This window comes from Aphis gossypii, chromosome 1 (genome assembly GCF_020184175.1).
Source record: "Aphis gossypii isolate Hap1 chromosome 1, ASM2018417v2, whole genome shotgun sequence".
In the NCBI taxonomy this organism is placed as follows: Eukaryota; Metazoa; Arthropoda; class Insecta; order Hemiptera; family Aphididae; genus Aphis; species Aphis gossypii.
Genome location: NC_065530.1, coordinates 80,395,835 through 80,415,130, shown reverse-complemented (window position 1 = coordinate 80,415,130; position 19,296 = coordinate 80,395,835). Strand labels below are relative to the sequence as shown.

Here is a 19,296-nt window from a genome sequence, read left to right as displayed (position 1 = left end):
ATAAATCAGTTAATTAAAAAGTTTATTTTATTTCAAATTTAAACTCAACAATGAGGTGAAGTACAATAAAAAAAAATGTTTGTTGCGCATTCAAATAAGTTTTAAATCAAGTTTTTTACGTGGTAAAAAAAAAAATCAGAATTCAATTCAGAGAGTATAAATATGAATATTTCGTGTTACATTTATCGTTAAACACAGTGTTTATTAATGATGCATACATAAATCAAATAAGGCAGTTTTATACGAATAGAAAAAAATATACTGTTAAACATTGAGCAATTTATATACCTACCTATATCATAAATACTGAAACTAGTAGATGTCCTTGTAATCAAATAGCCAATACCTATTATATGCAACTATATTGTAAGTAAATAAGTAGATAATAAACATTAGCTAATTGACTCGTAAAATAATAAACATATAAGTTGGTTCATATTATTTATCTTGAATAAAAAAATCCAACACTCAACCAAATATAATGTTATTTGTCTGAATCATTTTTTCCAACTGTTTTCTAAACAGTTGTAAGTCCGTTTTATTCTGCCAAACATAAATTTTGATGTTGGTATAATTTATGTAGTAAGTTTTAGTGAAACTTTTGTCAAATCTACTATTAAATTTATGGACAATACAATTCTAAATTTCCATATATTTTAATCAACTTTATGATAGTCAGCACTCAGCAGGTATTTGTTATGCTTAATTATATTAATTTAATAAATATTTAATACTATGAATATTGATTGAAAAAATGAGCATTGTGTATAAAATTATTTAATCGATTTATAATTATATAGAAATTCATAATAATTTATAATTAATATGCAACTTTATTTATTAGGACTCCACCCATACTTTGATAAAAGTACCTATCTAAATAAATAAGTAGGTAGCTACATAAGTTATAAAAAAAAAATATAATGATTATGTCAGTGATTGTGTAATATTTAATCAATTAACTATAAAGAAAAGAAATTATTATTATGACTGTTGTAATTAAAAAATTCAGGAAGAATAGTTATCATAGTTTAAGCTTACTAAGACGGGTCCAGAGTTAGTTCTTATATTGTATCTATTATTAAAATTATGCTATAAAACAACACATAATTATTTATGTTAAACATAAAATAAATGACTAATGCACACAACTATTGTCTTTACCTATACCATTCTGTTTGCATTTAACTTCAAGATAATTTTAACACATTTTTAGGTACAATCAATACTCAAAGATACACTATAATCACAAATAAAACACATTTTTCCAACGTTGATGAATTTTATTAAGCTAATAAGATAATATAAAATTTTAAGATAATATAACACGCAAGTTTTATTTTAATAATGACAATACGGTATAATAAGTTTATTGTATGAAATACATTTTTGTGTTTTGATAATATTTATCATCAGTCTCGTTAAATTAAAGTAGTTCCCAAAATATGCAACCTACACCTAATTTTATTTGACTAATGTAAAAATGAATTACTACCACCGATAAAAAAAAATATATGACATTTTTTTATTTAATTATGGCTGGCACAATATAAGAAATTAAAATTTAAAAAAAAAAAGAATAAATAAATGATTATTAGATATAAATAAAATAAAACATGGCGAAAAATTTAAATTTAAATATTTTCAATAATTACTATTTGCATGTAAGATTTAATTTAAGCTTCAAATTTTCAGCCAATTTGTCCAAAAATTCAAATGTATTCAGATAATCAGATCTTTGAACACCGTTCATTCCTTTAATGCATATTGCCAAATCTTTAGTCATGAATCCTGCTTCCATTGTTTCAATGCAAACTTCTTCTAATTTGTTGGCAAAATCTTCTAATTTTTGATTGTTATCCAATTTTGCTCTATGCAACAATCCTCTTGTCCATGCAAAGATGGATGCAATTGGATTAGTAGATGTTTCTTTACCTTGTTGATGCATACGATAATGTCTTGTGACAGTGCCATGAGCAGCTTCCGATTCAACAGTTTTACCATCAGGGCAAATCAACACTGATGTCATCAAACCCAATGATCCATAACCCTGGGCAATAGAATCAGATTGAACATCACCATCATAATTTTTACACGCCCACACAAATCCTCCCTCAGATTTCATAGCATAGGCCACCATGTCGTCAATTAATCTGTGTTCATACCAAATACCTTTGGCTTCATACAATGGTTTGTATTGTGTATCATAAATTTCTTGGAAAATGTCTTTGAAACGACCATCATATTTTTTTAAAATGGTATTTTTAGTACTCAAATATAATGGAAGTTCTCTAGATAAAGCAAACTTGAATGAAGAATGTGCGAAATCAGTAATAGATGCATCCGTGTTAAACATTCCTAATGCTACTCCAGCACCTTTGAAATCGTTGACAACTTCTTCAATTTTATCTTTACCTGTAAACCAAGAAAAATAAATTATATATAGGTATATACACATTACAACACCAAAGTAATATAAAAAAATTAAATAAGTAAATAAATATTGACTTACCATCATTAGAGGTCCATGTCAATGTAAGTTTGCCAGCTCCAGGTACAATGAAATCTGTAGCTTTATACTGGTCAGCATGAGCGTGTCTTCCAATTATAATCGGTTTTTCCCATCCAGTAACCAGCCTAGGAATGTTCTTGCATATAATAGCTTCCCTGAACACTGTACCGCCAAGAACGTTCCTAATTGTGCCGTTGGGGCTTTTCCACATTTTCTTCAGCTTGAATTCTTCGACTCGCTTTTCGTCGGGCGTAATCGTGGCGCATTTAATTCCGACATTATATTTCTTAATGGCTTCGGCACAGTCTAATGTCACTTGATCGTTAGTCAAGTCTCGGTTTTCCATGCCCAAGTCATAAACATGTAGTTCGATGTCCAAAAACGGTAGGATGAGTTTTTCCTTGATTAAGTCCCAGATGATGCGAGTCATTTCATCGCCCAAAATGTCAACAACGGGTCCCGCACTGATTTTCGCCATTGTCGTTGTACGTTAAAAATAATACGGCCAACTTATTTAGGTATTAGTTGTAAAACGGTGAATTTTTTATTAATTACTGTATAGAAAGCTTTATAATACGATCAAATTATGGGCTGATATTCGATGCGCGATAAACCGGTGCGACTGTGAGCGTCTAACTAAACGGTTGAATTAAAATGAAATTATTGAATGTACGACGGATTATTTGAATTATCCACGGAACTCGATCTGACGTAGTGACTAGCAATTGCGTCGATTAATTGGATATGACGTTTATACGGAAGAATAACAAATATGGGGGTAAAGTTCGGTTATGTAAAAATTAAATGCTATGCAGCCTACGTGGAACAACATTTGATTAAGGAAATAAGGACTGATCACTGATCATATGTTTGAATTTAATCAGTAATTCAATTTAATCACTATTATTATTTCTGTGATACGGAAAAATCTTACAGTGACGCTCTGTTTGTGCACCGCGCCCGGTAGTTTTTCCCCGGCGATCCGGCACTGTCTGTTTTTAATTTAAAATGGCGTCTAAGTGATTAATATTATTATTATTATTTTTATTATTATTTTTTTTCACACTAGATTTGGTGTAGGTACTAGTTAGTCGGAAATCTTCCAAAAATTGTTTAATTTGTTTAGTAGTTTAGTACCACGATAATATTGCTATACTCGCGCTCCGACGATCTTCGTCCGTCGGATACTATTCAACTTTTGTCTACAGTGATTAATATTTATAAATAAATAATAGTAATAATAATTAATAATGTCATCCGAGTGCGCGTCGTCTATCCTGTACACCGTCGTCCCGTACAGAACATTGACAGCTCGATTGGGTATGTCATTTTATTATTATTACTGCTTTATTGTTAGTATAGATAGTAAGGGTCGATCGATGACCGTGAACGAACGAGCTAGTGTACCTAGGCTATATGAATGTCTAACTCGTTTCCGTGGTCTATGGAATTTTATGTCGTTTTGGGGGGGAAACAAGATCACGTTCGTTTTGGGGGGGTTCTTGGCATTGCATCGATTGATTGATTGATTGTTAAGTTTATTGCTTTACAACGACTAAATGACGTTTTTGAAAAATCTTAATGTAGTGTCAAATAGGTATTTTGTTAGCTTGTTCCATCAGAATTTCGCTCATTAGCTTTTCCAACTGCATTGATTTCCGTGTTAATAATGGCATACCAGAATCTAATTCTCTCTCAAATATTTGAACAGTAACTGTCAACAGTAAAGTTGACAGTAACTCAGTAATTTGATTATAATGCTAATCATAGAATAAGTGTTTTATTAATTGTGCTTCATTCATGATAGACACCTTTGACACGGTCAATTTAGAGTTGGTTGTTAATACGTTCATAATATTAATTCAGATTAAATGTCATATTAAACATAATAGATAATCTTATAGACAATTTATCTAGAACATTAATTATACATCAATAACTCAATTTATAATAAATCTTTGGAAAATGATAGGTATTAGATTACCTACTTCAATTATGATAATTAATGTCTGACGTACAATTAATTTTGATAAGAACACTTTGATTTATTATAGGAAAATGCTGTAAAAAGTTTAGTAGATACAATTTTTTACTTATTGATTTTGTGGGTATTAAAAATAATATAAATTTATTTATATTTGTTTCAACTAAATAACATTATTCGTTTGTACTATAGTAATACATTACCCTTTACATTTACAAGTTGATACTTATTTCCTAGTCCATGTAAAAAGGCATATGGTTAAAGACTAAGTTGACTGCAATTGTAAATATATTTCAATAGTTAATTTGAGAGTTAATTTTTAACAATAGTAATAATAATAAAAACTAATAAAATTGTTTTATATTTCTCATAATTTATTTTAATTTAATATTATAATCAATTAGTTTTATATCATTAGGTAAGTAGTTGATTAAAAAAATTATATTCCTCTATATAATAATTTTCCATCAAAGCTGCTTTTTGTTAAATTAATCTTAAATTGCTACCCATGTTTATCTCTTATGTTCTATGGAATTCATGTTTATGATAAATTATTTGTTATATAATTTTTCTAGTCTAAACATTTCTAATAGGTATTAAAAATAGCTTTTCTATCTAAAGATTGTAATAATGAATTTTCATTATTACTCTTAAGAGTTATGAGTTTTATTTAGTGAATCTAATACACTTTTTCATAAGCTGAAAATATTTAATTTTAAAATTATTTTTTTATTTGCTTAAAGTTTAATTATTTATCAAATAGTACTCCTAAATATTAGTTTGAAGTTATGTTAGATAATATACCTAAAATTACAATGTTCATTACCAGAGCTCGTGAGTTCATGCATTTGCATATCAATTTTATTAAGTTATATTTAATGCCAGATGACATAGAAACCCATTTCAAGATACCATAGTTAAATATATGAAATTATATTTTACATATTTATTATTTATACATTTTTCTATTTTATTGGGCATAATATGCATACTTTTGGTCAAAATTTGATGAAAAATACATAAATTTATATTTTCTTGATATTTTTGCACTGTATAACATATATAGAAATTGTCACAATGTAAAATTATTAAAATATCAAAAATAACGCAGTAGTCATTATTTCATTTAGTTAATAAATGTATCATGCCCTTATAAGTAATTAGTAGAAAACATGTAGTATGAAATAGTCTTATATTTTTGATACTTTTACAATGGTTTATTCTCAAGTCTCGACTATTTTGGTCGTTTTTATAACGTGGGCATGTGTCATTCAATTCATCAATATCAATAAATTGTCAAATGTTACTTGTTACTTTTATTTCTTCTTTTTTTAATCTGCATAGTTTTAGATTTTTAGTTAATATTTTGCCAGTTTTTAGTGTGTAAGTGCATGCTTATTCACGAATTTTTTAGGGCATAAACTTACAAGCACTGCTTATTACATACATAAATTATATTTTTATAGGTACATTTTTTTCTATGTAATTTAATTGAAATTTTATCTGGTATGTTCAAACTCGTTACAGTAAAAGGTGTAAAAAATACTTTTTTTATTTAACATTAAGCTATTTCTAGCTAACCATTTATCGACCATTGGCAGCTTTAAGTTAGCTTTTATAGGCACAGTGTTTGTGTATATATTTGTATTAGTAGAAACAATAATAGTTTATGTACATTGTACGTGTTAATCTTTAAAAGTGTTTTACTATCGGTGTGAGTAATATGAAATTTCCATTTCAATTTAATTACCTACTCTATTTATTAATACTTTTATAGAAGGTGCTAAGTAACTTCAATGTATCATTACGGATTTATAATTTTATGAATATTTCTTTTAAATTAATCATAATTAAAGATTTTAAGTAAGTTTCTAAATTTAATAAGTTATAACTTTTAAACTATAGGTACTAGGTAAGTGGTAACAATTTAATAATACTTCAATTTAGCTGTATTAATACATTGTTGTTTTGTTATTTTCACATATTTTCTGAAATATAATTTAGAACAAGGACAATCAAAGTTATTAGAGAGCCAAAATAAGAAAAAGTCAATAAAATTTAATATGAGCATTTACTTTTTATGTTTAAAATATGTTTTTATGTTAAAAATAAAACTTAATAAAATAAAATATAAATAACTACTAAAATTTTATAAAATAATTTGGTAATGTTGCATAAGCCCGATAAAAAAGAAACCAGTAGGCCACCAGTTGCCCATCTCTGATTTAGTGCATAAAAGTTGTTTTTAGTTACCTCTTGTTAAATGTGAACATTAAATCTAGTTTAGAGACTGATTTAAAATTTTTATTCATGTGTTTTTCTCAAAAAATTTATTTAGTGATTATGATTGTTTAAAACGTTATTTTTTGGATTAAATCTACTTCACTAATCTTTTCGGGAATTAATTAACTTTTTTTTTCTCTAAATGTTCCACAATCTAATCTGACGGATTTTACATGTAGATATATAGGTTGTATAATACCACATTATTAATATACAGGTAATAATTGTATTTCAACTTCTTTAAATTTATTAAAATATTTATATTTTCGCAGAATATTGAATTCTTTTTAAATTGTTATTTAAATTTATATAGTTTAAAATGTTTAAATGCTATAAACATCATACAAAATAATTTTAATATTGGGTGATTTTTTTTATCAATCAACACTCATTATTTCAAAATATATCAATGTTTTTGAAAATATTTTTTTTATTTTATTTCCAATTGAAATAAAATCATATTTTTAAAAAAATACTATACCTATTTTTCAATATTTTTGATTGTTATAATTTATTTTATTTTTTTAACATTTTTAAGTGAACAAATTTTTTGAGTATTTCGATCTTTGATGTATAGAAACCGAAATTCACACGAGTGATTCATGAGGTATAGACCAGTCTCAGAAGTTCTGACAAATGAATAATTATTTTTTTTAAGTAAATTATAGAACAACCAAAGTAATATTAAATTTATTTCATACTTTTGTTTAAGAATTTTAATTTTGAAAATGTATGCATATGTACGGTTTCTAGTACTATTTTGTTAATTTAGTTTTATGTGCTATTTATGTGTATATTTTTATATAATAAAAGAAATAAAAAATTCAACTCCAATAAAGTATATAATTTATTATTAAATTAGGTATACAAACGAAAACACTTATTTTGATTTTCGAAAAGTAGATACTTTATTGGTTATTAATAATAACTTATTATCAACAATAACACAAAAAATTCCATTTATTTCCAATAATTTAGTTATTTTTAATAATGTCAGATGCAATGTACTGTAATTTATTGTTAGATTCGTCGTATTTGCGTTTTAGAACTGATCAAATATCTAAAGTTCCTAAACAATTATTACAATATATTATTAAAAAAAATTGTATTTTACATAGATATTTACCAATTTTTAGTGCATATAAAGTATTAAAATGGACTTTTTCAGTGTTATAATTTTCGAGCCCGGGTTTTGAGTATTTAAAGTTATAACTCATAAACTACTCCGAATTTCGATTTATGTATATCGAAATATTTCGAAAAATATTTGCTTCAGAATATGAAATAAAAATATTTTGTTATTCAAAAAATTAATATAACAATAAAAATGTAATGCATTTTAAGTGTTGTTTGATAAAAGAATCATTCTGTATATTGAAGTTTTAGATATGGGTATGATAATATAGTATAAATCATTTCTAAATTTTTAAATCATAATAATAAAATATTTTATTTTGATAATTGATAATTTTGCTTTGATTTTTTACTTTTTTATTTATTTTTGTTTATAAAATATTAAAATATGGGTAATTATCCACTAACTAATTTAAATTATACTTTTTTATAACAACTTGATGATACATTTTTTTTTACTTTGATAATAGTTACATTTTTAATGTCGTGAATCCCCTATTGTCTTAAATTTAATTTTATTCACTAATATTGATTTACTTTGTTAATATCTATAGTTTACAGTAATATTAAGAATATTTTCTTAAGTAGTATGGCATAATTAAGAATATATTTTCAATGTATTATTAGTAACACTTAAATTTAATACTTCAACTATAATCCATTAAGTTAGATAATATTGTATAATTATAATTACTTAAAGCATTAATTTTATCAATTTAGATTTGTTTGTATTAGTTCCCTAAATACATTTAAAGTATTTACCTATCTAAATAGTCTTAATATTTTTTAAATTAGGTAGGTACAACTAAGTTCTTATATATTACAATTTATTAACTTACTTTGTATTACATTTTTAGGTGCAGCTCTTTAATTTAATAGATAAAAACTATAGGTAGTAGAAGAAAAAGTAACTAAAATGATTAAAAAGTGATTATCATAAAGAACCCGAATGAACTATGGGTTCTACTCAAGGGGAGATTAGAGTTGGGCCATCTCATCAGGTAACTTATTATTTATATTTTTATTTATGATGTTTAAAAACATTAAAATTATACTATAAAATCATAGGCTAGATTACCAGATTTTCGAACAGCTGTTAACAATTTGAATGGAATAGTTGGAGAGGATAGAGAAGAAGCTCGTTGGGTATCTGGTACAGTAAGGGATCGTGATTTATTAGTTTATTTACGTGCAGCTCGTTCCATGGCTGCGTATGCTGGTATGTGTGATGGGGGATCAGCCGATGAAGGTTGTATTGCCGCATCACGTGATGATACTACAATCAATGCTTTTCACATTGTAAGTAAATAAAAAATAATACAAGATATTATCCAACTATATATTGTTTGAATTAAATTTAAGTTGATAAAATTTTTATTTATGTTGACATATTTTTTAGCTACATGATTCTGGTTATGATCCAGGAAAAGCATTACAGGCACTAGTTAAGTGTCCAATGCCTAAAGGAATTGATAAAAAATGGTCTGAAGAGGAAACGGTAAAACAAGTTGTTTAAAGTTATCTAAAATGTGTTTTAATTATTATTTATGTTCTAGAAAAAATTTGTAAAAGGATTAAGACAATACGGAAAAAATTTCCATAGAATTAGAAAAGATTTACTACCCCACAAAGATACTGTAATTATTATAATTTAAGTTTTTTCTGAAATAACTTATAAAACAATTGTATTTTAGCCGGAATTAGTTGAATATTATTATTTATGGAAAAAAACACCTGGTGCAAACAATAACAGACCACATAGAAGAAGACGACAAGGGTCATTAAGGAGAATTAGGACTACTAGAGCTACTAGACCATCAAGTGCTCAAAAAGACGAAACTAGTAATTTACAAATTAATTTATTATTATAAGTCTTAAATAAAATATAATTTTTTCTTGTTATTTAAATAATTCAATTTTTCTAGGTACAGGTTCTCGACCTTCTCCTATTTCTAAAGAACCTGGTTAGTAACTATAACCATTGTATAATTGAAAAAAAAAATTATTTAATGATTGAATTTTCTTGCACAGGTGATGGAAGTTCTGGTGTAAGTGAAGATGATGGTGGTAATACTGAAGACGACTCGGATTCCAGGGATAATACTACATTATTTCGATGCCATCATTGTTTTGCCACAAGTACAACTAAATGACAAATTTTTATATATTAATGTATTATATATATCATTCATTAATGCTATAGGCACAAGAGATTGGCAAAATGCAGCTATTGGACCTAAACAAGGCAATTTATTGTGTTTTGAATGTCGAAGTTATAACAAAAAATATGGTGAATTACCACCTACACCTCAATCACCTGCTGAGTGTCCTAGCCCAACTACTTCTGATGTTACTGTAACTGCTGAATCGCCAAGTAGAATGCGTACCCGCAATAAATCGAAAGAAACGGTATATTATTATAGCTTATTATAAACAAAATACCAAAAAGTATTTTGTTATACAATTTTTTTTTTAACGAGTGGCTTTAATTTTTAGCCTACAAAAAGCATACAAAGTAGATCAAAACGTAGCAGAGCAAATACACCAGAAATTAGTCAAGATACTGAAAAGAAAGAAATGTCAGCAGCATCTCCTTCAGCTGATAAATCTAAATCTAAGGTATACAGAATTAATTTTTCTAGACATTTTAAATAATTATTTAATTTTTAAGATAAAGTTTTATAATAATCATGTGCGCCTGTATATTAATTATTAATTTTAAAAAAAATGTGTGGTTTTAGGGAAATTTGAGTGATACTCCAAAAAAACGATCTTTAGATACTGATGGCGAAGAAGAAAGTCCACTGAAACGTGAATCAAACAATTCTGAAAGCACTAGTTCAGATGGATATTCTGGTAATGACGATGAAGCTCAAGTTGCTACTGTAGCATCAAGCGAATCTATTAATCAAGAAACAGAAGTATCAGACATCATACAAACAGAAACACAAGCTGAATCTGAATTTACTCCTGTTGTTGTTCCTAAAGAGGAACCCATTCAAGAACAGAATACTGAATCTCAATCTGATGATATAATGATGATTTCAGCTGATAATAATAGTAGTGAAAATGTATCAGTTAAAAATGAAACCAATGATGAGCCTATGAATGTTGACGTACCAGAAGAATCTCAACTGTCAATAAATTCAACTGATGAAGCTGAAAAAGAATCTGTAGAAAAAGTATCTTCATACACATTACAAAACTCGCAGTTTAATACTGAAAATGTAACACCTTCAGATACTGATGTTGAAGTCAAAGAAGAATTAACAACCACTACAACTACTTCAGAAGAGATTTCTCAATCACATGTTGAACAACCAATTCAAGAAGAATGTATGACTTCACCAATTGCTTTAACTTCGTATTCACCTAGACGTTCTGAAGCATTAAAACCGCCCACTCCTAACCAATCTCAAATACTTGTACCTAGTTTTCAAAATTCTTTTAATGATCAAGAGAGAATTGGAGATAAGTCAACATTAAGTGTGCCTTCTGTTCCTACACCTGTGACACAATCTTTTAATACTCCATTTTATCCATATAACAATAATCAAATAGCAGATAAAATACATATGCCTGTATATGAGACACAATTGGAACCTCAAAATTTAAAAATAAAACAAGAAATATCAGATCCATTACAATCTTTAAAAGAAGTAAAAGTACCAGGTTACAACGGTCCTGGTGCAGTTTCACAACCATTACAAGCAACAAGTTCTGCCATTACTGTTAATACAGATTTAGCAAATATGTCAGTTGAAACTATTAAAAAGGAACCAGAACTAAAATCTCCATTGCAAGTCAAAACACATCCCCAAACCTCATCGGCACCAATATTTGCTCCTCCATCATCTATTCCTCAACCCGTAATGCATCCTTCACAACAAATATCACAGTTAAGTCGAATGTCTCCTGCAGGTGGAGTCCCACCTCATCATCCTTTTGCTGCTATGCATCCACACCATCCTTTATTACACCCACATTCAATATTTGCTGCTGCTGCAGCTGCACATGCAGTTCTCCATAATCCTTATCATCCTCATGCTCACCCTGCATATGCAGGATATCCACCATATGGCTTTCCATATGCACCATATCCTATTCCACCACCAAGTAAGCGAGGTCCTGATGAAACGACAACAATGACAGCTCATCATCATCATTCAGTTAGTACCAGCAGCCGCCTGGATGAAGAAATAACTCATCATTCTAGTTCAACCTCAGTTCAGCATCTGTCAAGTTCTACAGATAAACATACTTTATCCCATTCGACCACTTCATCTTCTCAGTTGGTTCAACACAAGTTAAAAAGAGGAAATAGTCCTCAATCAGGTTCAAGTCATATATCTGCAACTCTGTCACACACTACGTCTTCGTCATTATCTACTCATGGTGGTGCTGGTAATACAGGAAATGGTAGTCATACACACCATCATCAGCATACTCATCACCATCAACATGCATCATCGTCTGTCCATGGTAAATTATTATAAAATATTTTTTTCTACTATATGTCTACATATAATAATGTCATATTTAGGATCAAGTCGAAATTTACCTCCCCAACCGAGTGCTATTAAAGGTATGCCCCATCATACACCATTATCTTTGGAAGCTCTAAGAGCTCATACAGCAATACATGGTAAGAATTTAAATTAAATTTATATATATTTTATACTAAATTTTAAAACTTAAGAGTTAAAATACTTATATATTAATTACTAATTAGTAATAACCAAAAATATTGAAACATGATGATTATTAATTAAACAATTGATTTACATAACAATTTGATTTTGCATAGGTTTCAATTCATTTTATTATTTAATTCGTTTCAAAATGTATTCTCTGTATCTGTATAAATGTATAAATATTCAAGACTAAAAAATTAAAAGTAGAAAAATTATTTTAATTTAAGAGGATGTCATTTAGATACATGTGAACATCTTATAAATATATAACAAAAAATTTTGCATTCATTAAAACCAATTTTTTTTTTTTTTTTTGCTTCAATAAAAGAATGAATCGAAATATTATCAAATTTTAATGTAAAAACTTAATCTATGTTTGAACATTGATTTTTACAATATTTTAAGTAAATAATGTAAATAAAATTATATATTACATTAATTTTATTGAAAAAAAAATGCAATATATGCATTCACAGATAACATTTTTATCTTAAGTTTAACAATAGGTCAAATTGCTCTAATATTGAGCCTCATAACACAAATTTAGTTCTGCTGAACACAAACCTATCTGTAGGCCGGAGACAACATTTTATGTAGGTGTGTTATTTTCTTTAACCCAACCAAACTTAGTTTTAGTATTTTGAGTTAGTTCCTTTAAGGTAAATAATTTGTTGATTAAAAATAAATACTATAAACATTTTGAATATCTATATTTTTTGGCTGTGTGGTATTTAAAAGTAGTTTTTAAATGATTATTTATAACAGGTTATATGGGAGCTATGGAGTTGGCAACAGGAATGCCACCTGGAATGGAAATGATAAAACCAGATCAAATGATGAGTCAAAGTACTGATGATGGTAACAATGAAGAAGAGAGTTCACCTAGTCCTAATTTGCATGTACCACATGGACCATCTCCTGAACCTAAAATTGAAGATAGTGAATGTCATCGTAGTCAAAGTGCAATGTAAAAAACTTTATGCTTAATAATTTTTTTACTTAAAGTATTTAATATTAAATGTTTTAATTTAGATTTTTGAGGCATTGGAACAGAGGTGATTATAATTCTTGTTGTCGTACTGATCTTACATTTAAACCAGTTCCTGAGTCCAAACTAAGTAGAAAACGTGAAGAACGAACTAGACGACAAGCTGAGAAGGAACGTGATGAACGAGATAAATCTCATTCAGTAATTATTTCAAATTTTTAATTTTTTTTTTTTAAATTAATATATTAAAAATATTTTTAGAGAAAAAGTTCAAACAATGATAAACATATGCAAGCCCCTAATGAACAGATAACTAAGCCACCTTCTCGTGGTAGTATTGAAGCGCTTCAATCACCATATGATAGGGTTAATAGTTATCAACACAGAGGTGCTCCAGCAAACACTCCAATGTATCCAGACACTCCTGCATTACGACAGTTAAGGTAAATATTTTATACTACAATATCTTCTTAACTATATTTAATTTGCATTCTTAAATATTAAGTTTTTGAGTTAGGAAGCCATTAAATACATTATTTTTATGTAAATTTTATTTATTATTTAGTGAATATGCACGACCACATGCTGGTTTTTCACCAGTGTCCTTACCGCGATCAGCACCAGGATTAGGCTTGCCACCACATTGCATTGACCCAATGTTACATTATCAATTTAACATGTATCCACGAGACAGGTAAGTTATATAAAAATTAAATTGTTCAGTTCAGTTCATTAGTACCTATTATATTTTAGATTTGAATATGAACAAATGGAACGTGAAAAACGTGAAAGGGAATTGAGAGAACTTCGTGAAAAAGAATTGAATGATAGACTTAAGGATGAATTTTTAAAGTCTGGATCATCTGGTCCACCCAGAATTGACCCACATTGGATTGAACTTCAGCGTCGTTATGGGGGAACACCTGGTATACATCCATTTGGTTTATATACTTCACCTGGAGCTCCTAGTCAGCCTAGTACTCCTAGTAATATGAATCCATTAGATAGAGAACGAATGGACAGACTCGGTAAAATTATTAATAAAATCAAGCTTATTAAAATAATTATTTAATTGTAAAATATTAATATTTATAGCTGGTGGGCCAAATGGAAATTCAAACCAAAATAATTCTAGTGGTGGTCCTCCTGGTCCGTCTGCTGAAGAAGCAAATCGACTAGCATTAGCAACAGATCCTATGGTTAGATTGCAATTGGCTGGCATTTCACCTGAATACCATGCACATACTCATGCACATTCTCATACTCATCTACATTTACATCCAGGACAGCAAGCAGCTGCTGCTGCTGCCGCAGCCGCAGCTGCTGATAGCTCAGCTTCTGCTTCTTCACCTTCAGTTTACCCTCTTGGTTGTGAGTAACATATTTTTTCTTTTGTACTTAATATATATATAAAGAGTACTATTAATAAATTATTCTTATAATAAATCTAGAAATATATTTTCTATTAAATTAAACCTAAATTGTGTCAATTTTAATTCATTTTTTTAATTGTTTTATCTGTTTTACTGAACATTATAAAATAAAAATATTATAAAATAAACTCCTTAAAATTATAATTAATGTATAATACAGGTAAAATAAAAAAGAAGATTTACAAAAATTGTAAATTGATGTATATAATCTAACAGCTAAAATTGTTTATAAAAATTATCTCACGGAAAATCATAAAATAAGTATTTATTTGATATTTTCCATCAAGAATACATCATACCTTTAATTATTTGTCCTTATCTTACAAAGAACATTGCACATTTATGCTCCGTGGTTGCAATTTTTTGTTGTTTTAAATTTTGATTATTAAAATTAAAAGTAAGAACATTATCCATGGTTCTCAATGGTTTTTATAATATTTTAACTAAATTGCATAAGTATTATGAGCATTTTTAAATTTCAATAATTTACATACTTCTAAGCATACAATATTATGAATAACTATTAAAAGTTTAATAATAGGTCAATTCTCTTTAATATTTAAGGTTACAACATAATATTGAAATGACTGAACGTATATTTTAGTATGTTGTGCATAAGTAACATAACTGTTACAAAACATGTGGTTATGACAAATTATAAATTGCATTAATGTACTAAATTACTTTTTATATTCAATTTAAAACTATTTTCATTCTGGGAATATTAATTTAAATAATTTTTTTATTCCAATAATTGTTTAAATTAATTAAAGTTTACATATTTTAACCTAGAAAATGTAATTACAAATATGATTATATTGCCATGTTTGTTTATAAAAATGATTATTGAAATGTATTCACAAAATTTTTGATTTTGGTGCACTACAATTAAAAGGTTTTGTTATTTGAATATTTCTACTGTTTATTCCAGTATACTAATATAAGTTAAATTAAAAAAAATTTTAGCTTCTGGTGGTTATCCTCGTCCAAACCTCATACCTGGTCGTGATCCAACGTTAGGACTTCATCATCCCAGTGATGTTTTAGCCCGGCCATTTGCAGATCAAGTTCGACCATTTCCAGATCAAGTTCGACCATTTCCTGATCAAGTAAGATCATTTAATATTGATTTCATAATTTAAAATATAACTGATGATTTTTTGGTAATGGGAATGAAATTGTACATTAGTTGATCTTAATGTGTTTGTATGTTTTATTTATAATATATATTCTTATTTAAAAACATTTCATTAGGTCGCACATGAACATTTTCAAAGACAAATGATGATGGAACGTGAACGTTTTCCACATCCAGCTTTAATGGCTCATGAGGAATTTATTAGGTATGTTTAAACTTAAATTAAAATTTTTTTAGATTATAGCCTTAATAAGCTTCATCTATATTTTTTACATTATATAATTCTAAAATATAATTATTAGCATAAATTTCAAACACTTTTGATGTTTAATACTGTGATAAGATGTTTTTTTCACTGAATTTTTATTAACTAACTTAAGTTTTAATTGGATATATACAGTTTTAGTTTAAGACTAATCACAAATTAACAATCAATTGATTATTTTACATCTAATTAGAATTAAAATATTGGTTCACCCATTTGGCACATTGACATCCAGTATGAGTTAGTAAAATAGTAAAACTTAATACTTAAAGTGATGTAATGATTATTATTATGAATAGATTTTCAGATTTAATTTATGAATGTATTGTGTTTAAAATCTGTGAAAAATAAGATATGACTTATGATTTATGAGTATGTAAAATTTTGCAATTTAAAAATTTAAATATCCTATTAACTTATGTACATACTTTACCTTTATAATTTGAAAATGGAGATTTATTACTTTTAATATCAAAACTTACAATAATGGATTTTTTTTTTTGTACATAAATATAAAATATAGAAACAATACATCTGGTGAATGTTTCAAATCTAGTTTGTGTATCCTGTTCGACTATTTTAATAATTATTATCTAATTATATTATAAATTTGATTGAAATATTAATTTTTTCATACTAGTACATCATAAAATACTCTTCCTAACCTGTATAAATACTATATACCAAGTCCAATAGGTTTGTGACCAATGTACTTGTGAAATTTAATTTTTTTATTTCAATGCAAGTTTAAGTTAAAAATTGATTTTTTTTTAAAGACATTTTTGTGTGGATATTTTATTTTAAAATCAGACTTTTAACAGTATTGGTTGTTGTCAATAACACTTATGCTTTGTAATATTTTAGGCAACAACAACAAAGAGAACGAGAAATGAAAGTTCGTGCACTTGAAGAAGCTGCTCGAGGAAGACCATAATTTTTTCAATTTATTTACAACACCCGGGTAAAATATTGAATAATTCATGTTGTAAAAAAAATTACATAATAACCAGAAGGGTAATCAATGTAAATTAGCAATTATTAATGATATCTTATAGTATGATTAAGTATAATTTTTAAAGTTGTACTAAATTGTTTTATTAAATGTAATAAAAGAAGAAAAATATTATATTTTTTTTTATTATTATTATTATTTATACTATTTATATTTTTTTTTTAATGTAAATATTCAATTTATGCTTACACAATTTTAAGGCGAATGGTAATTTAACAAAAGTCATAAGTGTAGTAGCACAATATAATATTTGATATTAGTTATTATATAACTAATTATTAAGTGTATGCAATGTTTGGTACATATTTTTTATGTTATCTATTAAATATTTTAAGTTTATTTATAGAGATTTCAAGTTAAAATTAAATTGTGCACTTAATTAAATGTAAAAATGAAATGCAATAAAATTTTAAACTAATGTTTAATTTAAAAAAAAATTTATTGTATTTAAATACAATAAGTTTAAATTTTTTTAATTAAGATATATGTTTATATTAAACTGTTTTAATTAAAAACATTTTATTAAGATTGTACTTATAAATACTTAATAATTAGTTACTTGTTAAAAAAAAAATAATAATTGCAAATACATTTTTGTATTTGCATCACCCTTATCAAAATCAATCCGTCACATTTCTAGAGATTAGATTAATACTAGCTCCTTTAAATTGATGCATATAAATTATAAATTTACCTTAATGCACAAAATAAGTTTTTCTGATATGATAGTATTTTAATTATAACCTTAAGTGAAAAAAAAAGTTAATGATTAACTAATCATTATAATTTTGAAAAAAAATTTACTGACTACAATTAATTAAAACTGTTAAATTTAATTTATTTCTATCAAAATTTTATTATAACCTTTGTGTAATAGAAAAAATATTATGTTTTTACTGAACTATTAAAGTACATTTACTGCTCAAATTATACTATAATTATTTATTATTTATCAATAACCATGTTTAATTATAATTATTATTATCATAATCATAAAATATTTAATTATTAAATCTCAGTTATAAATTAAAAATTTAATTAACACACTTTTCTTGCATGGAAAAATGGATTATCAAAAACCTTTTTTTTTTATTCTAAATAATCAAATGTAATATAGAAATGTTTACCAAAAATATGGTGCTATTTTAAAGTAGCAAAAATAATTTTTCTTGTTAACTTTATTTAGTATAAAAACTAATTATACATATTTATATATATATTACGTAATATTACGTAAGTAATTTGTCTTAAATATAATAAAAGGTATAGTACATAAAATAATAAGTTGTAGTATTTATATTAAATTTGTTTTCTGGAGATAAAATTAATCAACCAAATGTTAAATGACCTCTTACAGTAACAGATTATATTTGATTTTGTTTTGTTTTTTAGTGTTCCTGTTTGGTTTATTTTAGTTTCTGCTTACATTTCTGTGCACATATATATGTATATATTATATGATAATCACAGTATATTTTTTTTTTTTTATTTGAATGTAAATGTAAATACACTTAGCTTTAACTATATTATTCACATAATTTATACATAAAAAAAAAAAATTATAAATAAATATACATAATATGATATAGATTATAAAATAATAAATACATATTGGTGAAATCTGTAAGGATTGTTTTTTGTATGCTATTCAAGAATTAATTTAATTTGTCAAACAATATATACATACATCGTAGAAACTGTGTTCTTGTTTACTATCATTGCCTTACCAAAAATTATTTATGTTACAAAAGTAATAAACGTGTATATTGTATATTATTTGTAAATGTATATTAATGTTTTAAAATTACACACACTATACACATATGTTATAATAAGCATTAGTGATTAATCAT

The 19,296-nt window shown here is 26.4% G+C and overlaps 2 protein-coding genes across 2 annotated transcripts; one reads left to right on the top strand and one right to left on the bottom strand.

The window, feature by feature from the left end:
- Positions 1-1,262: 1,262 nt before the first annotated feature.
- LOC114129676 (isocitrate dehydrogenase [NADP] cytoplasmic) lies at positions 1,263-3,348 on the bottom strand. Its single transcript, XM_027994474.2, has 2 exons — positions 2,513-3,348; positions 1,263-2,415 (listed from the first exon to the last, which is right to left on the bottom strand). The coding sequence occupies exons 1-2, from the start codon at positions 2,988-2,990 to the stop codon at positions 1,655-1,657; spliced, it is 1,239 nt and encodes a 412-aa protein (XP_027850275.2). The 5' UTR covers positions 2,991-3,348; the 3' UTR covers positions 1,263-1,654.
- A 213-nt stretch (positions 3,349-3,561) lies between these two features.
- On the top strand, positions 3,562-17,559 carry LOC114129675 (arginine-glutamic acid dipeptide repeats protein). Its single transcript, XM_027994473.2, has 21 exons — positions 3,562-3,832; positions 8,771-8,914; positions 8,982-9,212; positions 9,313-9,411; positions 9,470-9,550; positions 9,608-9,755; positions 9,839-9,877; positions 9,945-10,052; positions 10,117-10,322; positions 10,410-10,532; positions 10,655-12,395; positions 12,457-12,558; positions 13,373-13,574; positions 13,640-13,796; positions 13,857-14,038; positions 14,161-14,289; positions 14,349-14,623; positions 14,691-14,966; positions 15,995-16,137; positions 16,283-16,371; positions 17,296-17,559. The coding sequence occupies exons 2-21, from the start codon at positions 8,870-8,872 to the stop codon at positions 17,363-17,365; spliced, it is 4,446 nt and encodes a 1,481-aa protein (XP_027850274.2). The 5' UTR covers positions 3,562-3,832; positions 8,771-8,869; the 3' UTR covers positions 17,366-17,559.
- The last annotated feature ends 1,737 nt before the right edge of the window (positions 17,560-19,296 follow it).

Coding starts and splice junctions, on each gene's coding strand:
- LOC114129676 (XM_027994474.2), bottom strand. CDS start 2,990: ATGGCGAAAATCAGTGCGGGACCCGTTGTTGACATTTTGGGCGATGAA. Junction 2,416..2,512: donor GACATGGACCTCTAATGATG/GTAAGTCAATAT, acceptor CTTGGTTTACAG/GTAAAGATAAAATTGAAGAA.
- LOC114129675 (XM_027994473.2), top strand. CDS start 8,870: ATGGGTTCTACTCAAGGGGAGATTAGAGTTGGGCCATCTCATCAG. Junction 8,915..8,981: donor GAGTTGGGCCATCTCATCAG/GTAACTTATTAT, acceptor ATAAAATCATAG/GCTAGATTACCAGATTTTCG. Junction 10,053..10,116: donor CCATCATTGTTTTGCCACAA/GTACAACTAAAT, acceptor TTAATGCTATAG/GCACAAGAGATTGGCAAAAT.